This window comes from Asterias amurensis, chromosome 8 (assembly GCF_032118995.1).
Source record: "Asterias amurensis chromosome 8, ASM3211899v1".
In the NCBI taxonomy this organism is placed as follows: domain Eukaryota; kingdom Metazoa; phylum Echinodermata; class Asteroidea; order Forcipulatida; family Asteriidae; genus Asterias; species Asterias amurensis.
The window spans coordinates 15,362,423-15,381,342 of record NC_092655.1 but is presented as its reverse complement, the minus strand read 5'-3'; the positions used below and the strand labels follow the sequence as shown (position 1 = coordinate 15,381,342).

Sequence of the window (18,920 nt, the reverse complement as noted above, 5' to 3'; positions counted from 1 at the left end):
GGAGTCAAAAATGTGACTCCCATAAATGGCCGACCGTGTTCATCGACGAGGTAAAAAGAAAACCGTGCAATTTCGAGGCGTGTTTGTGTGGATTATTGTATTCTACTTTTAAAACATCTTTCCAACCATATGCATTTTATAACAAACGGTTACAAATGCTTTTCAAAGACCAACTCGACCGATCCAAGGCAACGTGTTCCTTTAACAACTAAAAATGTCAAAAATGTCAATTTCCAATATTGCGACACCTGAACACTGCACCTGAACCTAAGCCGGACCCCAAGGCAAGACGTGCAAGCCGTAGTTTTATAATAATTAAAAAAAGAGCCGAGGCATAGCCTAAAGACAGACCCTGAAAATTAAATTATACACTTGGACAGAGCGACAGTCATATCTATTGTTTTATGCATGAAAGTGTGGTTAACTTGCAACTAAACGACAATGTGCCAGCGGCACCAGCCATAGGTGGTTGCCGTCTAAAGACAAAGTAACACTATTCTCTGACTTATAAGAACGTACGACCATGGAGGTTCCTCCATGGTATGACCAATGAGGATTAGGAAATGAACATTTCTAATGCACTGACACCATCATTCCTATAGACCATGTGAACTCTGTTTACAATAAGTGTGACTTACATAGTTTGGGTATTCTGTGGCAGGCAAGATAATGCACTGGTCGTTTGGGAAAGGTGACATTTTGTGTCGTAACTTCCACATAAGTCCAAGAGTTGTGAAAGTAAAAGCTGGACAAGTTTTGAGTCTCGCCCCCTTTCATCATATCAAAAGTTGATAAGAATTATACAGCGCAATCTCCATAAAATATAAGATTGTTATGTTTTCTTCCACTGAGCTGTGTACAAATCGTGCCTGCAGGAAGTCCAGGCTCTGTGGCTCTTTTGTAAACATGTGACATCACAGGTCACATCGTGTAGGCCTACCAGTACAGTGTTAGCATGGAATGGTCGAACCTATTAACCATTATTTTATGTCTTCTCTCTAAAACAAAAGAAGACAATATCACTCTCAAATAGCAAATATACGAATTCAAACTTTAACTATTCTTTTAAGGTTACCAATCGTGATAGTTTCCCAATGTGGGAGCGGCGGGATTTTGAAACATTTTCAATTTTATTTTCGCGCCACGTGCGTAAAGAAATTCCGTAGAGGGCGCTACACCTACACCATCAAACCAACCATCAAACCCAGCCTGTAATTTTGAGCAACCCATAAGAGTGACTTTGCCAGTGTCATTTCATTCTCAAACCAGCGTTCGTGGCCAACACATATCTCAAAGTTATCTCTGCTTAGAATTGGAAAATAATCATTATACAGACAGAGCTGGATGGATAAAAAGGGTACTTACACATCGTAGCAGGTTAGTTTCAACTCATTTGCGAGCCCGATGTATTTTTGTTTCTTGTCTGCATGTCATGATGTTGGTCATGCACTGTCTTCGGGAATCCTCGATCCTCCAAACGGTCGTGGGGGACCTGACCAAAACGGACTACAAACGACTGAACTTGCAGCTCGTGTGTTCACCTTCATAATGTTGCAGGTGTTGTAGGCCTATTTCTTTTGATCCCCACTCAATCCCTAACACAGGTTGGAATCCTCCGTTGCAGTAGCACTGACGTCCAGGGCTACAAATCCAATGCTTCGCTCGTCCCCAGCGCCTTGCTTTAACCAAAGGTAGAGCTGGCCGCGGGGCCGAGCGAAATCCAATGCCTCGAATGTACCTTACGATCCAAGTAAATTAGATATTTATTTATTTAAAAACGAGTTAACAAGTGGTGGCAGGATTTCGAAACTTTTCCAAATGAGATAATGCCGAAGTGAGTATCTTGACACTTGAATTGAGACTAGTTAGCAAACAAATGTCAACTCAAATTAAGACTTGACCCAAGGGACCTAAAACTTGACCTTTTGAGCTTGACTTTAACCCTCCTCGTTATACTCCGCCTCACCATTCAAGGCAGTGGACACTATTGGTAATTACTCAAAATAATTATTTGCATAAAACAGAACTTGGTAACGAGTAACAGGGAGCTGTTGATAGTATAAAACATTGTGAGAAACAGCTCCCTCTGAAGCAACGTTGTTTCCAAGAAAGAAGTAATTTTCCACGAATTTGATTTCCAGACCTCACAATTAGAATTTGGGATCTCGAAATCAAGCATCTGAAAGCACACAACTTCGTGTGACAAGATGTTTTTCATTCATTATTATCTTGCAACTTCCACGACCAATTGAGCTCAAACTTTAACAGGTTTGTTATTTTATGCATATGTTGAGATACACTAAGTGAGAAGACTGGTTTTTGACAATTACCTTTTACTTTGTCAACTACCACAGTCGACCATTTATGGGAGTCAAATTGTTGACTCCCATCGGCCATTTATGACTCCCATAAATGGTTGACTGTGTTAGTTCGCAAAGTAAAAGAAAAAAACATGCAATTTCAAGGCAAATTTGTGTGGATCATTATGTCCTACTTTCTAACCATATGTATTTTATAACAAACGGTTACAATCGCTTTTTATAGACCAACTCGTCCAATCCGAGGCAACGTGTCCCTTTAAAGAATAAAGTATTATTTTACTGTGTTTTTTTAGTATGAAAATATATTCAACTAGCCTTTTTATAATTTTTAATGAAGCACTGAAGACTAACTCAACTTGGCAGTTATCGCTGATTTCAAAACACAATGGCAGAGGAGTCCCATTGGTGGTCTAACTCTGACATCATCGCCGACATCTACACAAACATGAAGCAGAATGAGGAGAGGCTGATAGTCTTCGTTGGTCAGTCTCCGCAGCAGCATCTCCGCAGGTACCTGGTAGACTGGATGGCCATACTCTGCGAGAAGTTTGAGATCGATCGACATGTACTTCACCTGGGGGTGTATATGCTGGACCGGTTTATGGATCGCTATGCCATCGTACAGGAGACACAGCTACACCTACTTGCGTTTACATGTCTCCAGATTGCAAGTATGTACTTCTCATCCCTTTATTTTTTTACAAATATTCCATGGCAGCCAAGGGCTGAATTTCAGACATTTTGTACATCAAGTCAAAAGGAAAACAAGTAAAGCTTGTCCAAAATGCTGACCAAAAAAAAAAAAAAAAAAAAAAAAAGAAAAAAAAAAGAGGGCCCAAATGGAAGTTTTCCCATGCATAACACAAAAGAAGTAAAATGTGTTTAGTCATTGTTTTGGAAACTGCTTCCCTTCCCTGAGTTCGCTAACCGGGGGCCGATTTCACAAAGAGATAAGATTGATCGTTACTGCAAACCAATCGTAGTTGCTTAGTATAGTGTTAGGTCCTAATGTAAATCACTATGGTGATACTGACAATTTGTCTTACGATGGATTTTATTGCTTTGTGAAATCGAGCCCAATTTCACAGAGCTGCAAAAACATTGCTTTAACATTTTATGCTAAGCTAACATGAGCAGACGGTACATGTGACATGGTATTTTGGCTGGTAACCTTATTCAGGAGCGCATTGTTATTTTGTCCTACTTTTTGTGCTTAAGCAGGAAATTTGTCTTTGAAGAATAGACACAAATAAGAGACTATGCCGTGTAACAAGTCAATCGTGTGTCGCTTAACCAGTATGTGATCCTGTTTTAACCCAACAGCAAAGTTCGAAGAGCGGGAAGAAAAAGTCGCCAAGCTGTGCAACTACCACTCCCAGTCCACAATGACCAGCGCAAACAAGGAGGACTACCTCCAGATGGAACTGCTGCTACTTCAGTTCTTTGACTGGAACGTCGCTGCGCCCACCGCCGCGCACTTTCTGGGTTACTTCCTTACGGAGGCGTCGGGAAACGGTGAGACGAAATATGATGACAGCAGGAATAATGAGTTCTCTAACATCTACATACAGAAGTATACCAACTACTTCCTTGAAATTAGTCTTCAAGGTATGTTACATTCTCAAGCTACTTTAAAGGAACACGTTGCCTTGAATCGGTCGAGTTGGTCTTTGAAAAGCGTTTGTAACTGTTTGTTATAAAATTCATATGGTTAGAAAGATGTTTTAAAAGTAGAATACAATGATCCACACAAATTTGCCTCGAGAATGCATGGTTTTACTTGTACTTTGCGAACTAACACGGTCGGCCATTTATGGGAGTCAAAAATTTGACTCCCATAAATGGCGGACCGTGTTAGTCAACGATGTAAAAGGAAAACCGTGCAATTTTGAGGCATGTTTGTGTGGATCATTGTATTCTACTTTTACAACATCTTTCTACCCATATGCATTTTATAACAAATGATTACAAACGCTTTTCAAAGACCAACTTGACCGATCCAAGGCAACGTGTTCCTTTAACAGCATTTGTACTCACAATTTTTAGACAGCTTTTCGGTATAGTTTGAACAAAGTAGGGCCTCAAAAGTAACACTGGAACACTGGATGAAGGCCTGGGATTTGAGTGCAAGGCCATAAACTCGTACTCGGGGACAAGCCCGGTGGTCTTGTGTTTTTGATTAAAATACCTCACTGTGTAATGTCTTCTGTTGATATAAGTTGACTGCAAATGTGATAGTAAACTTTCAATTCTCTTTGAAGAGTATCAAAGCACACTTACACATCAACACAAATGAAATAGATCTCCCCTGAGTGCTTTTTCAACTCATTTGGATTCTGGTCCTGTAAAAAAATATTCTAGTCCTGTAAAAAAATATTCTAGTCCAGTAAAAACTTTGAGCTACAAGCCCTACAATCTTGTGGTTCCCCAAATGCAAGGGTCCTAAAGACAGAAGAGGAGGTGGACGTTGACAGTATTCCATTTTCAAAAGGAGGAAACTCTACCTCTATAAAAAACTATTGTTTCTTCATCAATAGACCATGCTTTCTCTTTCTGCAAGCCATCACTGGTTGCTGCTGCCTGTATAGCATCATCAAGAGTGTGTCTTCAATTCTCACCGACTTGGACCGCCGCCCTAACCAAGATCACACAGTTCAAGTGGGAGAATGTAGCACCTTACATTGAGCTCATGCTAAGGTGAGGTTACATTGTCAATCCCTTCCATTGTCGTCAGTAATAACATCAATCCTAGATCATTCTTAACCTTTTGTCCTGCTTTTTAAATCGTACCAAATTGTTCAACATCCCCAAAGTTGTAATAGATGGAAGTTTGCATAGGGAATCAAGAATATTAATTTTTTTCTACATACATCGATGTGTGTAAGCACTGTATACTCGGTACTTTCCTGAGGTCTATGAAAACAAATCACAGGCATATTACTCAGGTTGGATTCGAACCCATGACCTTTGCAATTCTAGAGCAGTGTCGTACCAACTAGACCACTGAGATTGCCTGACAGTTGAATCCTATGTTTTAGCAGCGGGTACAGCAAACGATTTAGTAGATGTTAAACTTGCATTGGGGATAAAGAATATTTTTTTTGGTTTTTACCCTTATACACCGATGTGTTAGCACTGTATACTCGGTGCTTTCCCTCGAGTAAACAAATCACAGGCATATTACTCTGCTCTAAAATTGCAAATGGGTGGTGGGTTTGAATCTCACCTGAGTAAGATGCCTGTGATTTTGTTCACAAAGCTCAGGAAAGTATAGAGTATACAATCCTCAATGTTGAAGCTCCATTAATCTTGTACTATCGTCAATCATGTACGATCCTCACACCATTCTCATTCTCCATCTTTTATAGAACGCATGATGTAGATGTCAAAGCAGCCAAGCGTCCTCCGAGCAAAGATAAGAGAAGTAACACGCTGAACAACAGGAGTATATGATCAGGAATGGAGGTAGTAGTCAGCTTTCTTAACACTCTACTAATTAATAGATGTTAACAATGTTAACTTCGCTTATTATTACTAATTGATGCAATTTTACAAGAAACATTTGATTTGGTTAAGAAAAATGCTTGAATGATGGACTAGCATAAGAGACAAGATAAGAGAAAGTTAATGTGTGTATGCCTCCTAAATATATGGTGTCACCATCCCTTAAAATACATTTTTTTATTTTAATCAACAAAATATTGAGTAACCTTTGAGGAAATCAAAAATAAGAAAAAGCTGTTCACTTCAAATCAATCCTTTAAGGAACACGTTGTCTTGGATCGGTCGGGTTGGTCTTTGAAAAGTGTTTGTAACCATTTGTTATAAAAATGCATGGTTAAAAAGATGTTTTAAAAGTAGAATACAATGATCCACACAAATTTGCCTCGAAATTGCGTGGTTTTCCTTTTACTTTGCGAACTAACACGGTCGGCCATTTATGTGAGTCAAAAATTTGACTCCTATAAATGTCGCAATTTTGAGTGATACTTGTGTGGATCATTATATTCTACTTTTAAAATATCTTTCTAATCATATGCATTTTACAACAAATGGTTACAAACGCTTTTCAAAGACCAACCCGACCGATCCAAGGCAGCGTGTTCCTTTAACTGTAAAAGCAGATTATACATTTTGAAAATCAAATTCACAAAGTGATAGTTAAATTTTCTCTTCACATTTGTAGCATTTGGAAAGCAGCACCAAGCATTTTGTCTTCCAAAGTTAAGAAAGAAAGAAAAAGTATAGCCACAAAATGTGCCATTTTTTTAATATGCCAAAGAAGGCAAAGAAAAAAGAAAAAGGAATGAAAAAAAATAAGAAGTTTCTACAAACTCTTTTGAACCATTTAAAGGAACACGTTGCCTTGGATCGGACGAGTTGGTCTATAAAAAGCATTTGTAACCGTTTTGTATAAATTGCATATGGTTGGAAAGATGTTTTAAAAGTAGAATACAATGATCCACACAAGTTTGCCTCGAAATTGCGTGGTTTTCCTGTTACTGTGCGAACTAACACGGTCGGCCATTAATGGGAGTCCAAATTTTGACTCCCATAAATGGCCGACCGTGTTAGTTGACGAGGTAAAAGAAAAACCGTGCAATTGCGAGGCATGTTTGTGTGGATCATTGTATTCTACTTTTACAACATCTTTCTAGCCATATGCATTTTATAAAAATCGGTTACAAACGCTTTTCAAAGACCAACTCGACCGATCCAAGGCAACGTGTTCCTTTAAGCTGACGAAGGCAGCCCAAAGTGGGGTGAATGGAAATTTGTTCTATTTAGTTTAAGAGATAAAAACAACTTGTCACGAAGTGACTTGAGAAAGTGCAATTAGGATGGTTTATCTGTTCATTTGGAAGGATTTTAAACAAAGAAGATTTATACAGTAAGACTTAATAAGAGAAAAATATATACGGGTAGAATAAGTAAGATAAGTTAATTTAATGCAAGATTTGAAAAACAAAAACATCTCTTTAAATTTTATTTAGTGAACTAAAAGTTTGTGTTTAAAAAAAGTTGAAAACTTTTGTTTGATTTTTGAAAAAGGTTTGTGAAAAATACAGCCAACACAGGCTTAAGTTTTTGTTTATACACAAACATTTATTTTGAGAATTTCTTTTTGAAAAAGTTTACACAAAACAATGAAGTGTTTAGTTCTTCCACAAACATTGGAGAAAAGGCTTTTAGTTTAACATAACAAGAAGAAAAAGTTATCCACACACATTTGTTTAGTTTAGATATTTCTTTTGCAACAAAATGCAGTTGTCTTGCCCGTTAAAATGGCTATGAAATAGTCCCTATGTGTATTGTGTGAGGTTATGATTATTAAGATAGAGAACTTTGCGATAAACTTGTGATGTTAATTTGTATTTCAGAGTTCAGGAGTACCAGCTCCGACAACCTGTGAGCAAAGTGTTTTTGTTTTTTAAAGGCACTGCTGGACACTTTTGGTAATTACTCAAAATAATTGTTAGCATAAAAACTGACATGGTAGTGAGAAATGGACAGCTGTTGATAGTTATAAAACAGTGTGAGAAATGGCTCCCTCTGAAGTAACGTAGTTTTTGAGAAAAAAAGTGACTCAAGAATTTAACTTGAATTTGAGACCTCAGCTGAGGTTTCGAAATTCAAGCATCTGAAAGCAGAAAGCACACAACTTGTGCGACAAAGGTGCTTTTTTTCCTCTTCCATTTTTATCTCGCATTTTCGACGACCAGTGAGAGTGAGAAGACTGGTCTTTGATAATTACCAAAGGTGTCCAGTGCATTTAAACTTGAAATCAGAAGGATAAGAACATTCCAAGTGAAGTCTATTAAATAAAATTGAGATGTATATAACTGAAATATGAAGCTTGAAAAAATAAAAGAGTAAGTGTTAATGGCAAGCCAGGTTAACTGCAAGTAAGGCTTAGAAGAAATTGAAAAAGAAAATGAAGATTTGTTGTTAGTGTTTTATCTACACGAGTTTAATTGTTTTTCTTAATGAATTTTCAAGGATGGTCAACTGTTGGTGTTTGTTTCACATGGGCTTAATTTAGCACTTACAGTACCCCAACTAGATATATTTTTTGGTGAGCAGCAACTTGGTTTAGGTCCATAAAATCTTGATTTTCTTGGTGTTCATAATTAAAATTTGTCTAGCAGCATTGACTTTTGTACATATATTTAACAAACGGAAATAAACAGTTTTTATAAAATAATTTATTGAAAAATGAAGAGATAAAATGAATTCGAGAGAGAAGTAAACGCACACGAAAAACACAATTTTTTAAAGGAAATGCAACAAGATAAATAAAGAGTATGAGAAATGGTAGAATTCCTTTCGAACATTCTGTTTAAACTATAAAAAAAGATAAAAATAAAAAAATTAACAATAATTATTTGACAAATTGTACTGATTGGAAGTGTAATGAAGTAAGTAGATAATTATCTCATAAAGAATCAAAGAAATCACTACTGTACTTTGTGTCTTAATTAATTTTTGTTGTTATGGGGGTGTGTCCTGGCCTAGCGGTTAAGAGCACCGGACTCAAGCTCTGGTGTTTCTGAACAGCAGTCGTGACACCCGTGTCCTTAAAGACACTGGACACTGTTGGTAATTGTCAAAGACCAGTCTTCTCAATTGGTGTATATCAACATACTGAGTTGCAAGATAACTATGAAAGAAACTGTGTGCTTTCAGATGCTTGATTTCAATACCTCAAATTCTAAATCTGAGGTCTCGAAATCAAATTTATGGAAAATTACTTCTTTCACCAAAACTACTTCACTTCAGAGGGAGCCGTTTCTCACAATGTTTTATACTATCAACAACCTATAGCTCGTTACCAAGTGAGGTTTTATGCTAATAATTATTTTGAGTAATTACCAATAGTGTCCACTGCCTTTAAGCACGACACTTAACCATGATGCTTTGTCCTTTCGGATGGGATGTAAAGCCAATGGTCCCGTGTGTTGTGTAAAAACGCACTTTAAAGAACCCAGTGCACTTATCGAAAAGAGAAGGGGTTCGCCTTGATGTCCCTGGTTGGATCGGCAGCATATTGTGCCACAGCACCTTGTAAACCATTACATGGTACTATAAAGGAATAGATCTCATACATCAATACTAAGCTCTACATACCTTCCAGGATATATTACTGAGCACTTTGATACGCCCCTTAGGGGTGTGATAAAGCGCTTTAAGAACCGACTATTATACTTCTTTTGGAGTGCAGGTATGATATTTGGACCTTGGAAAAAAGTAGGAAACTATTTTTGAGCTTAACTGTACTTGTAAATGGTCTCGTATGCTTTTCAGAATAGTTATAAACTTTGCAGAATATTCTGAGGGTAAACAAATTGGAAATAGGACTGAAATTGGAAATAGGACTGAAGTAGGAAAAACTTCATGCCCAGGTGTGGATAATGTGAAAGGTACTTATTTAGGGGGATGTGATTGTGTTGACATTTTGAACAGAACGTTCTCTCTGCTTGTCTTCAAGAAAGTGATGAAAAGCTGGAGATGCTTGGCTTAACTGCATAGAAATACATTGCTTAGCAGAAAAAGGTTACAAGTCAAAATACCATAAAGTTTAAAATGCTGCAACTGGTACCTCACTCTTGCTTAGCAGTTAAGCAGATCTGTCTGAATTAACAGATTAATGAAATTGGGCCCAGGGGTGAGAGTTGACTAAAATGTCTGAAACCATGGTCCAAGTCTTGGGACGTGTGTTGATGTTGTGACCTTTCAACCTTTCAAAAATCCCTGCAGTCGAAGATTTCAAGGACCTTTTGGATCTCCTCCATTTAAGAAGTAGATAAAATCAGCGTTTATGTTGTACATGTGGAGAAAATAACAGCTATTTTTTTATGAGGCGCGCATAAGAAAGTCTGAATTCAGATGAAACTTTTAAGTTTAACTGAAATCACTGAATTGTCACAAGAGACACTCACAACTAATCCAAAAAGGGATAAAGAACAATGGTTGATTTCTTGTCCTTAATAGTTGTTTTAGTCAAACCCTTCACAATAAAATTTGAAGCAATTTTTTTTAATCTGAATGTTTGTTTATTGAAAACTTGAGAATAAGAACTATTGTACTCTTCTAAACAAAAAACAAAAACAAAGTAACTTCCAAATCAAATGCTTCAAAAGGCATAATACTTCCTGAACCATTTAAGGTTCCTGAGCTTATTTTTTCATGAAAGTTATTTAAAAATTTCAAATTATAAGCAGAGTAAATCTTATATGTAGATCTGTATACAATAAAACTAACCTGTACAAATTTCATTTCAAAAGGTTAGCACACGTTTCTTTCCATTAGTTTTAAAATTTGATTGCCCAACGTATACCTTTCCTTTAAAGCCATTGGACACTTTCGGTAAACAGTATTGTCCAAGGCCCACACTTCTTGTATCACAACTTATATATAAAATAACAAACCTGTGAAAATTTTGGCTCAATTGATCATAGGAGTGGAGAGAAAGTAGCGAGAAAACCTACCCTCATTTCGCCGTGTCATGACATGTGTTTAAAATAAATCCGTAATTCTCGATATCGAGAATTGAAATTGTTTTAATGTTTTCTCAAAAAAAGAAAGCATTTCATGTCATAATATTTCAAGAGAAGTCTTTTACCATTACCTGCTGTAAATCCTGTAAGTTATTTGTAAATCTGTGAACTTAAAAAAAAAAATTCTGTTCCGAAAGTGTCCAATGGCTTTAAGTAAGATTAAAGCCTTACAACTTAAAGGCAGTGGACACTATTGGTAATTACTCAAAGTAATTATTGCGAAAAACCTTACTTGGTAACGAGTAATGGGGAGAGGTTGATGGTATAAGACATTGTGAGAAACGGCTCCCTCTGAAGTGCCTTAGTTTTCGAGAAAGAAGTAATTTTCCACAAATTTGATTTTGAGACCTCAGATTTAGAACTTGAGGTCTCGAAATCAACCATCTAAACGCACACAACTTCGTGTGACAAGGGTAATTTTTCTTTCATTATTATCTCGCAACTTCGATGACCGATTGAGCTCAAATTTTCACAGGTTTGTTATTTTATGCACGTTGAGATATACACCAACTGTGAAGGCTAGTCTTTGACAATTACCATTAGTGTCCACTGCCTTTAAGCGGAAACAACTGTTGTAAACAGTAAACATGCCGTTGGTGTATTGCCTTATTGCAAAGCTCAGGTGCATACGAAATAAATAAAAATCCACTTTGTCAAATTCCTTTACAACTATAGTTTTAACTTTATACCACACACATAACAGGCATGAAATTTCATCTTTGAAAGGGCAAGGCCATTTGTTTTTTGCTAAGGGTACTTTTGTTGGAAAATCTATAAGTCTATAGAAAACTTTTGACAGGGCACCAAGGCCAAGACAAGGAGCAACTGAGGTCATGACCTCCGTGCGATTCCAGGCCAGCAATAAAACAAAACGAAAAAACTGTCATAATAGTTAAAGACAGTGGACACTATTGGTAATTACTCAAAATAATTATCATTTTAACACCTTTCTTGATTACAAGTAATGGGGAGAGGATGATGGTATAAAACATTGTGAGAAACAGCTCCCTCTGAAGTGACGTAGTTTTCTGTAAAGAAATAATTTTCCTCGATTTTGACTTTGAGACCTCAAGTTTAAAAATTTGAGGTCTCGAAATCAAGCATCAGAAAGCACACAACTTCGTGTGACAAGGGTGTTTTTTCTTTCATTATTATCTCGCAAATTCAACGACCGATTGAGCTCAAATTTTCACAGGTTTATTATTTTATGCATATGTTGAGATACACGAACTGTGAAGACTAGTCTTTGACAATTACCAATAGTGTCCACTGTCTTTAAGTACAACAGGAGGTTGTATCTCATCCATTAAGGTGGATTGGTTTTTGCACCTACATAACTTACATTTTAATAGATGTATTAATCTCCATAAGGGATTAAGAATAATTGTTTTGATTTTATTCTACACCAATAAGAAACAAGGAAATGAAAATACCACCTTTCTTTTGCATGCAGTGATAAGGTGAAATAATAACAACCAGTTCTTATTTAGCCGGGGACTTTGTGGGTTTGAATCCTACCGAGAAAACAGCTGACTTCACAATGAAAATATTGTCATCTAGTTACTGGATACAAGTTTCTTGATTTATGCAATTCATAATCATAGATGTTAAACAAATGTTTGTACGAGAGAGCTGCTACGAAAAGAAAAAAAAATTGTTAGCAGGACATTTCTTCCTTGATAAAAACAGGATAACCGACCAAATTTCCACGTGATTTTCAGGATAAGCAAACAGCTGAATACCAGTAACAAGCAATATGCAACAAACGGACATTTGGTCGACAATCCTGTTTTTATCAGCGAAGAAAATTTATGCTAAGCAAATTGTTGTGCTTAGAAGCTCTAAGAAATTGGGCCCTGGTGTTTATATCCCCTTGTTGGAGTTTGTCGAGTTCCCGTGACGGGAAGATCATCATAAAAGCAATTTTGTTTTGAACAACTTACATTCTTGAAGAAAAGCTTGTGTGACCTGCCTGTATATGTAGGACTCGTCTTATCTTTCTTCATAAGACATGTAAGCCTGGACAGCTCTCCATAATGCACTGATGTTTCCCGCTCCGAACCCGGTAGCTCCTTGTCTTTGAATAATCTCTAAGAAGAATGTGTCTCGCTCAAAGATTGGCTTGGTGAACACTTGCATCAGATACCTAGAACAACAAAGTATTGTTATTGTTTATTAGATCAAGACAAAGAAAACAAAATTACAAAGTACAACAATAAGAAAAAAGAAAAAATACAAACAAAAAAGTATACAATAGGGAACAAAACAGGTCAATAAGTTGGTCCTAGAATTTGTATTAAAAAATAAATTGAGTTTTCTGCTGGGTAAAAATAATCAGGAACCCATTTGGAATGTTAGTTTTGGCTGGTTACCTTATGCTGGTAAGAGTAAATTTGTTTCTTGAGGAAAGTGGGACCTAATAGACTAAAGCTAGTCCATTACAAAACCTAGTTGCCATCATTACCACCATTTTTTAAAAATATGTAATTGTGTAATTTTAATATCTTTTTCCCCCTTTTTTTTCTCTGGATTTTTTTCCTGTAATTTGACCCCAGGAAACCATAGAAAATTTGTTTTAAAAAAATGACCCATGAATGAACGAAAAAGTTAACAATTAAAGCCATTGGACCCTTTCGGTTCAGAAAAAAAAATAAAAGTTCACAGATTTACACATAACTTACAGGGTTTACAGAAGGCAATGGTGAAAGACTTCTCTTGAAATGTTATTCCATGAAATGCTTTACTTTTTGAGAAAACAGCAAAACAATACAAATTCTCGTTAACGAGAATTACGGATTTATTTTAAACACATGTCATGACACGGCAAAACGCGCGGAAACAAGGGTGGGTTTTTCCGTTATTTTCTCCCGACTCCGATGACCGATTGAGCCTAAACTTTCACAGGTTTGTTATTTGATGTAGAAGTTGTGGTACACAAAGTGTGGGCCTTGGACAACACTGTTTACCGAAAGGGTCCAATGGCTTTAAAGGCCAGTCTTTTAGTTAACTAAATGAATATCTTACTTGTATTGTATAGCTGCATCTTGTCCTGATTGCTCCTCCCTGGCTATCTTCATAGATGCCTCCTCCTCATTCTCACATCTCTCCTCATCAAGAAGAATTCCAAGCTCCTTGAGGAGCTCAACATCTCGCCTGATGCGGGAGATCTCGGCTAGTTTGCCAACCTGATTCAAATAACAAATAGGATTCAATCTTTTTAAAGGCAGTGGACACTATTGGTAATTGTCAAAGACTAGCCTTCACAGTTGGTGTATCTCAACATATGCATAAAATAACAAACCTGTGAAAACTTGAGCTCAATCGGTCATCGAACTTGCGAGATAATAATGAAAGAAAAAATACCCTTGTAACACGAAGTTGTGTGCGTTTAGATGGTTGATTTCGAGACCTCAAGTTCTAAATCTGAGGTCTCGAAATCAAATTCGTGGAAAATTACTTCTTTCTCGAAAACTATGGCACTTCAGAGGGAGCCGTTTCTGACAATGTTTTATACTAACAACCTCTCCCCATTACTTGTTACCAATTAAGGTTTTATTCTAATAGTTATTTTGAGTAATTACCAAAAGTGTCCACTGCCTTTAAGTCCACAACGATCAAGTGATTCACAGAGGCCAGGCAGGCTACTATTCATCACTTCCACACGGTTTTGTAAGAATCCTTGTATCTGAGCTGGAACAGAGTGTGCCATTTGGCTGGTAAGGAGGAGGCCTGTTTTGTTGAAAGGGCAAAGGCACTTTGCACCATATGAGGAAACTAAATTTCTACTGGATCATTTCAAGGGCACCAAGGCAATGAGATGAGGGCATAGAGACAGACGCCTTTATTTCCTCTGTGAGGTATCAAGCCAGAAGGAAAGACAAGTTCTGTAAGCTAAGGGGGAACAGTTTCAATCGAACATTTGTACGTGATGGTTAACTGACCTGTGAGTAATAAGCAGACGGCGGTTCTATCATAGAAAGACCTGAATCTCGAAGACTACTGACAGCTTGAAGTATATCATCAGTATGGAAACCAATGTGCTGGATACCAGCACCGTTATGCTGTTTGATGAATGTCTCCACTTGGTTTGGTCCTGGATCAAAGCAAAAACAAATTAAAAAAATAGAAATTGAGTTTTTGTATCAACAAATATGGGAAAACAAATTGAATTTCTGACTCCCCCAAACTCCAATAAAAACAAAAGGATACAAGATGTGTTTGTGCAAATAACTTTTGCGCAGGTCAACTTTAACAACCCAAGATACAAAAAAAGCACAACTCGAGAAACTAATAGCTTTTAGAATAGGGTCCAAGGTAAAGTTGCCATAATTTAGACAAACAAAGCCGACAAAACAAGACAAAATCAGCCGAAAAGATGCAGTCCTGATTTTTACATCAATTCTTGGGTAAAAATGATCAGACTATGTAATGAAAGAAAGTAACCCAATGCACCCAAAGCAATTGCTGTGGTGCCCTGTGTTTTTGCTGTGGTGCCCTATGTATGGTACCTGTACAAATTTTAAAACAAATTAAATTTTCCTCACAGAGATGCCCCTTACTAGAGGGAAATAGCTGTGCCCCATCAAAAGCGAAGTTAGAGGCCTGTAATACAATTACAGTAAATATAAGAAAACAAAGTAACTCATATCAACAAACCTTGGCCAGGCAATGCCTCCGCGAGAACAAACTTGGATCTGGGTGAGCGAGGGCGCTTTTCTTCTCCCTGACCTTGAGGAAGACAAAGACCCGTTTCTGAGCAGTGCCAATACTCCATGGCTTTCATGCGTAGACCAACATTCTTGCCTTGAACGATGAAACCTTCAGATTCGTCTTCTTCTCTGTTGCAAAAATGTAAAGGGGAAATTTCTGAGTGTGCGATATTCAAACACATCAAAGGTTTAAGGTGGTTAAACTGCAGGAATTGCAATCACAAGGTTGTGGATTTGAATCTTACCGAGCTAACCACTGATTTCAAAATGACTAGAACAGGTATTGTCTTCTAGTTACTGAATCACAAATTCTTGATTTTTCATTCATAACCATAGATGTTTTGTATGAGAGATAATGGATGTTGCCGTCTTTTATCCAAACAAACAAACATGGCTGTTTTTTAAATCTGTAATACTAGTATACAAATATTGACTGCTTCGAGTGCTATGGTTAAAACTATGACTCCCGAGGTGATCCCCGGAGCGTTCTATTTTCCCGAGGCGAAGCCGAGGGAAAATAGAACGCTCCGGGGATCACCGAGGGAGTCATAGTTTTTAACCATTGCACGAGTAAAAGCAGTCAATATTTGTTTTATAACACCCCAAACATTTCTCAATACTGTACTGTTATTATTAAGTTACAGACCTGAATGCTACAATCCACAGACGACGCGAATACAGATTGCAAACACTTTTACTTACTGTGTTGCATGTAGTGTCGCGCAATCCGAAGTGGTTACAGACTATTAATTTATCATCCCAGTATACGCAACGGACGTCTGGGTACTGCACGCCATGTGGTAGTCTGTTGGACTAGCGCATGGCAAATCGACGCTCTATCACACGGCCATCGTCTGGCAAAACTAAGACATGTCATGTGACGCGCTCTAAACCAATGAGCAGGCAGAATACTTGCAAGGGGTGTTATAACATAAACTACGCATGCGTGCATGACTGTTGAACAGGTGATGGTCCACTAGGCCTACATGTATCTATGCGTAATTACCTGTGCATTAAAAACTGGCATATGCTGTTAATAAAACCATATGGTTTGTGAAGGTGAATGGACCAGTGAGAATTCGGCTGACAATCATGATCATGTATAATGTATAGTAATTGTAGTCAAATAAGAAGCCCAAGGTCAAAGGTCATAGTGAAATACTTAAATGCATCCCTTGTTAGGGGAAAGGTGTGGCTTCTTTAATATTAACACATTGCACAACATGTAGAACTCGTACCAGGGCCTCACCTGTCTGCCCTTAGGGAGGCAATTCGAACACAAAGGAATTGACTCCAAAAGTGGCAGAAATCAAAGGTGCAATTTGTGGAGGTGCATTCCATGTTGCGCAATGGGTCAACAGCATCTCTCTAATGGAACAAATTCGTCAGAAAGATTTCCATATCCTGCCACCACTTTTTCAATAATTTACACCAAAAGGAATATCTCATTTGAGTTAAATAGATACTAATTTATTTCAAATTGAATGAAAAAGTGGTGGCAGGATATGAACAATTTTCTAAAGTTGTCTCATTTACCTCATTAGGAAAAATCGTTTCATTCCGAAACACTTCTCGTACCACTCCAGTGTCAGATTTGAAGCTCCCATTGGACAGGCAAATGTCACATGATCAATGTGGGTCAATAGGCACGGTGAATGATTACTGTTTGATTTCTCTGATTCAGACATTAGACAAACCGGGTAGGAAAAACCGGGTAGGAAAACTCCCTCATAGTTTGAGCTATCCACCAAGGTGTGTACAACATTTCCGACGCAAGATTTGATCGCGGCAATAGTCACATGACCTTCATTGAGAGGATCCCTTACGACGGTCGGTCGACACAGAACCTCAGCACCATTCTCTTCAGCTTTACGCAAGGCCCCCGGGACATCGTAAACTTCAAAAGCCACGTTAAAGACAGTGTCTTGTGTAGAGTGACCGTTGTGCTGTGTTGTGCCAGTTGTACTTGATTGGGATGATTCTAAAAAACACTGATCCGGTAATGACTCAGAAAAAACAACATCCCGTGTCCTTCCATTTTCCTGTGGATGGTGCAAAGCATTCCTGTGTTCGATGTCACCGCCCGATGTACTTGTACCTTCACTGGGCTCTGTGGACTCTTCCCTCGGTACTGTGTTATTGCTCTCCGTCAACAAAAACACAATAGATCCGCTACGCACAACCCACTGCTTGAGTTTGGCCGTTTTGCGTTCGGCGAAAAGCTGAAAGCTGACGTTCCGGGTGAATTTCTGAACATACTTGGTGCCGTTCTGCACCAGTATCTGTACATGGTGTATATGAATCATATTTCAACTGGTAACTTTTTGCAGCATGTTTTAAATAAATCTCCTTCCTGGTCGAGTAAGATGTACCCAGTCACTTGAGTGCAATTCCTGGTAAAGCGATGTTTCCTTCATTTACCAGCATTAACTCTTCCCAAAGTTTTAACTGAAAAAAAAAATCAATAAAATAAAGACAGGTCAGTTATCATAGTAAGCATACCATTGATTACCAGCATCCAGCTTGCATGTTGGAGAGTCCTAAGTGGTGTGCTCAGCGCAACACTGGTAAACGATATTTAACACGAGGACCAGCATTGTGCATGCAGAATACCGATACCAATATAAGGGGCAGGAGAATTGTATTCCTTTAAAAAAAAATCTTTTTTGACATTATCGCTAGTTATAATGACCGATAATGTCAAAACTTTGAAAAAAGGAATACAGCTATCCAGTTAAAGTTACTATTATTTTTAATATTAAGTTAAATACTGGGTCTATGTTGACCACATGTACAGCCCGAAAATTGCTATTAATATTATTGAACAATTCTAAAACTAAGCTTAAATCTTAAACAAACTGTTACATTTACAAAAGGGGTCACACTCACAAAATCGCAGTTTCACTTGACTTACTGTGTCGTCAGTGATGCTGATGGTCATCAGTGAGATCGATGCAAAGTTTATCCACTCCACTCCAGCCGGTGCGGAGGAAATCTTTTCCAAGACCAACACCAAGCCAAGCAAGGGAATTATAACTTAGTTAGAATAGATTAAATTAAAGAAGGAGAATGACTGACCATGCTGATGATTTTCATAAGCTACGTACAATTTTACGAGAGCTGGGGTTAGTGGTCGGTTACTTACATCATTATTTACATCATATCATATGTAACGGTATTACATCATCATCCCTTATTCGTTTCTACACCTCCCCAGCTAGCTTTGCAGACAAAACCGGCGGCACGGCCTTGCGAGCAAGTTGCATGACACGACCACACACGGCACAAGCACAAGCATAGTCGGGTATCCTCCATCAGCTGATGTTCGGAAG

At 37.8% G+C, this 18,920-nt stretch overlaps 2 protein-coding genes across 7 annotated transcripts; one reads left to right on the top strand and one right to left on the bottom strand.

Annotated features, from left to right (window-relative positions):
- Positions 1 to 1,198: 1,198 nt before the first annotated feature.
- LOC139940745 (cyclin-J-like) lies at positions 1,199 to 6,725 on the top strand. Of its 3 annotated transcripts, none has more exons than XM_071937112.1 (5): positions 1,199 to 1,377; positions 2,659 to 2,992; positions 3,645 to 3,929; positions 4,859 to 5,018; positions 5,690 to 6,725. In XM_071937112.1, the coding sequence occupies exons 2-5, from the start codon at positions 2,707 to 2,709 to the stop codon at positions 5,772 to 5,774; spliced, it is 816 nt and encodes a 271-aa protein (XP_071793213.1). In that variant the 5' UTR covers positions 1,199 to 1,377; positions 2,659 to 2,706; the 3' UTR covers positions 5,775 to 6,725. The 3 variants fall into 3 exon arrangements, with proteins under 3 accessions (XP_071793213.1, XP_071793216.1, XP_071793215.1); XM_071937114.1 differs by lacking the exon at positions 1,199 to 1,377 and adding an exon at positions 1,428 to 1,834; XM_071937115.1 differs by lacking the exon at positions 5,690 to 6,725 and having other exon boundaries at positions 4,859 to 5,022.
- A 168-nt stretch (positions 6,726 to 6,893) lies between these two features.
- On the bottom strand, positions 6,894 to 18,868 carry LOC139941012 (4-hydroxyphenylpyruvate dioxygenase-like protein). Of its 4 annotated transcripts, none has more exons than XM_071937424.1 (6): positions 18,734 to 18,868; positions 17,125 to 18,036; positions 15,536 to 15,717; positions 14,821 to 14,972; positions 13,904 to 14,064; positions 6,894 to 13,025 (listed from the first exon to the last, which is right to left on the bottom strand). In XM_071937424.1, the coding sequence occupies exons 2-6, from the start codon at positions 17,892 to 17,894 to the stop codon at positions 12,872 to 12,874; spliced, it is 1,419 nt and encodes a 472-aa protein (XP_071793525.1). In that variant the 5' UTR covers positions 17,895 to 18,036; positions 18,734 to 18,868; the 3' UTR covers positions 6,894 to 12,871. The 4 variants fall into 4 exon arrangements, with proteins under 4 accessions (XP_071793525.1, XP_071793526.1, XP_071793527.1 ...); XM_071937425.1 differs by lacking the exon at positions 18,734 to 18,868 and adding an exon at positions 18,478 to 18,726; XM_071937426.1 differs by lacking the exon at positions 18,734 to 18,868 and adding an exon at positions 18,503 to 18,726.
- Between the last annotated feature and the right edge of the window lie 52 nt (positions 18,869 to 18,920).

Coding starts and splice junctions, on each gene's coding strand:
- LOC139940745 (XM_071937112.1), top strand. CDS start 2,707: ATGGCAGAGGAGTCCCATTGGTGGTCTAACTCTGACATCATCGCCGAC. Junction 2,993..3,644: donor TACATGTCTCCAGATTGCAA/GTATGTACTTCT, acceptor TTAACCCAACAG/CAAAGTTCGAAGAGCGGGAA. Junction 3,930..4,858: donor CCTTGAAATTAGTCTTCAAG/GTATGTTACATT, acceptor CTTCATCAATAG/ACCATGCTTTCTCTTTCTGC.
- LOC139941012 (XM_071937424.1), bottom strand. CDS start 17,894: ATGATTCATATACACCATGTACAGATACTGGTGCAGAACGGCACCAAG. Junction 14,065..14,820: donor CGTCTGCTTATTACTCACAG/GTCAGTTAACCA, acceptor TATTTGAATCAG/GTTGGCAAACTAGCCGAGAT. Junction 13,026..13,903: donor GATGCAGCTATACAATACAA/GTAAGATATTCA, acceptor TTGTTGTTCTAG/GTATCTGATGCAAGTGTTCA.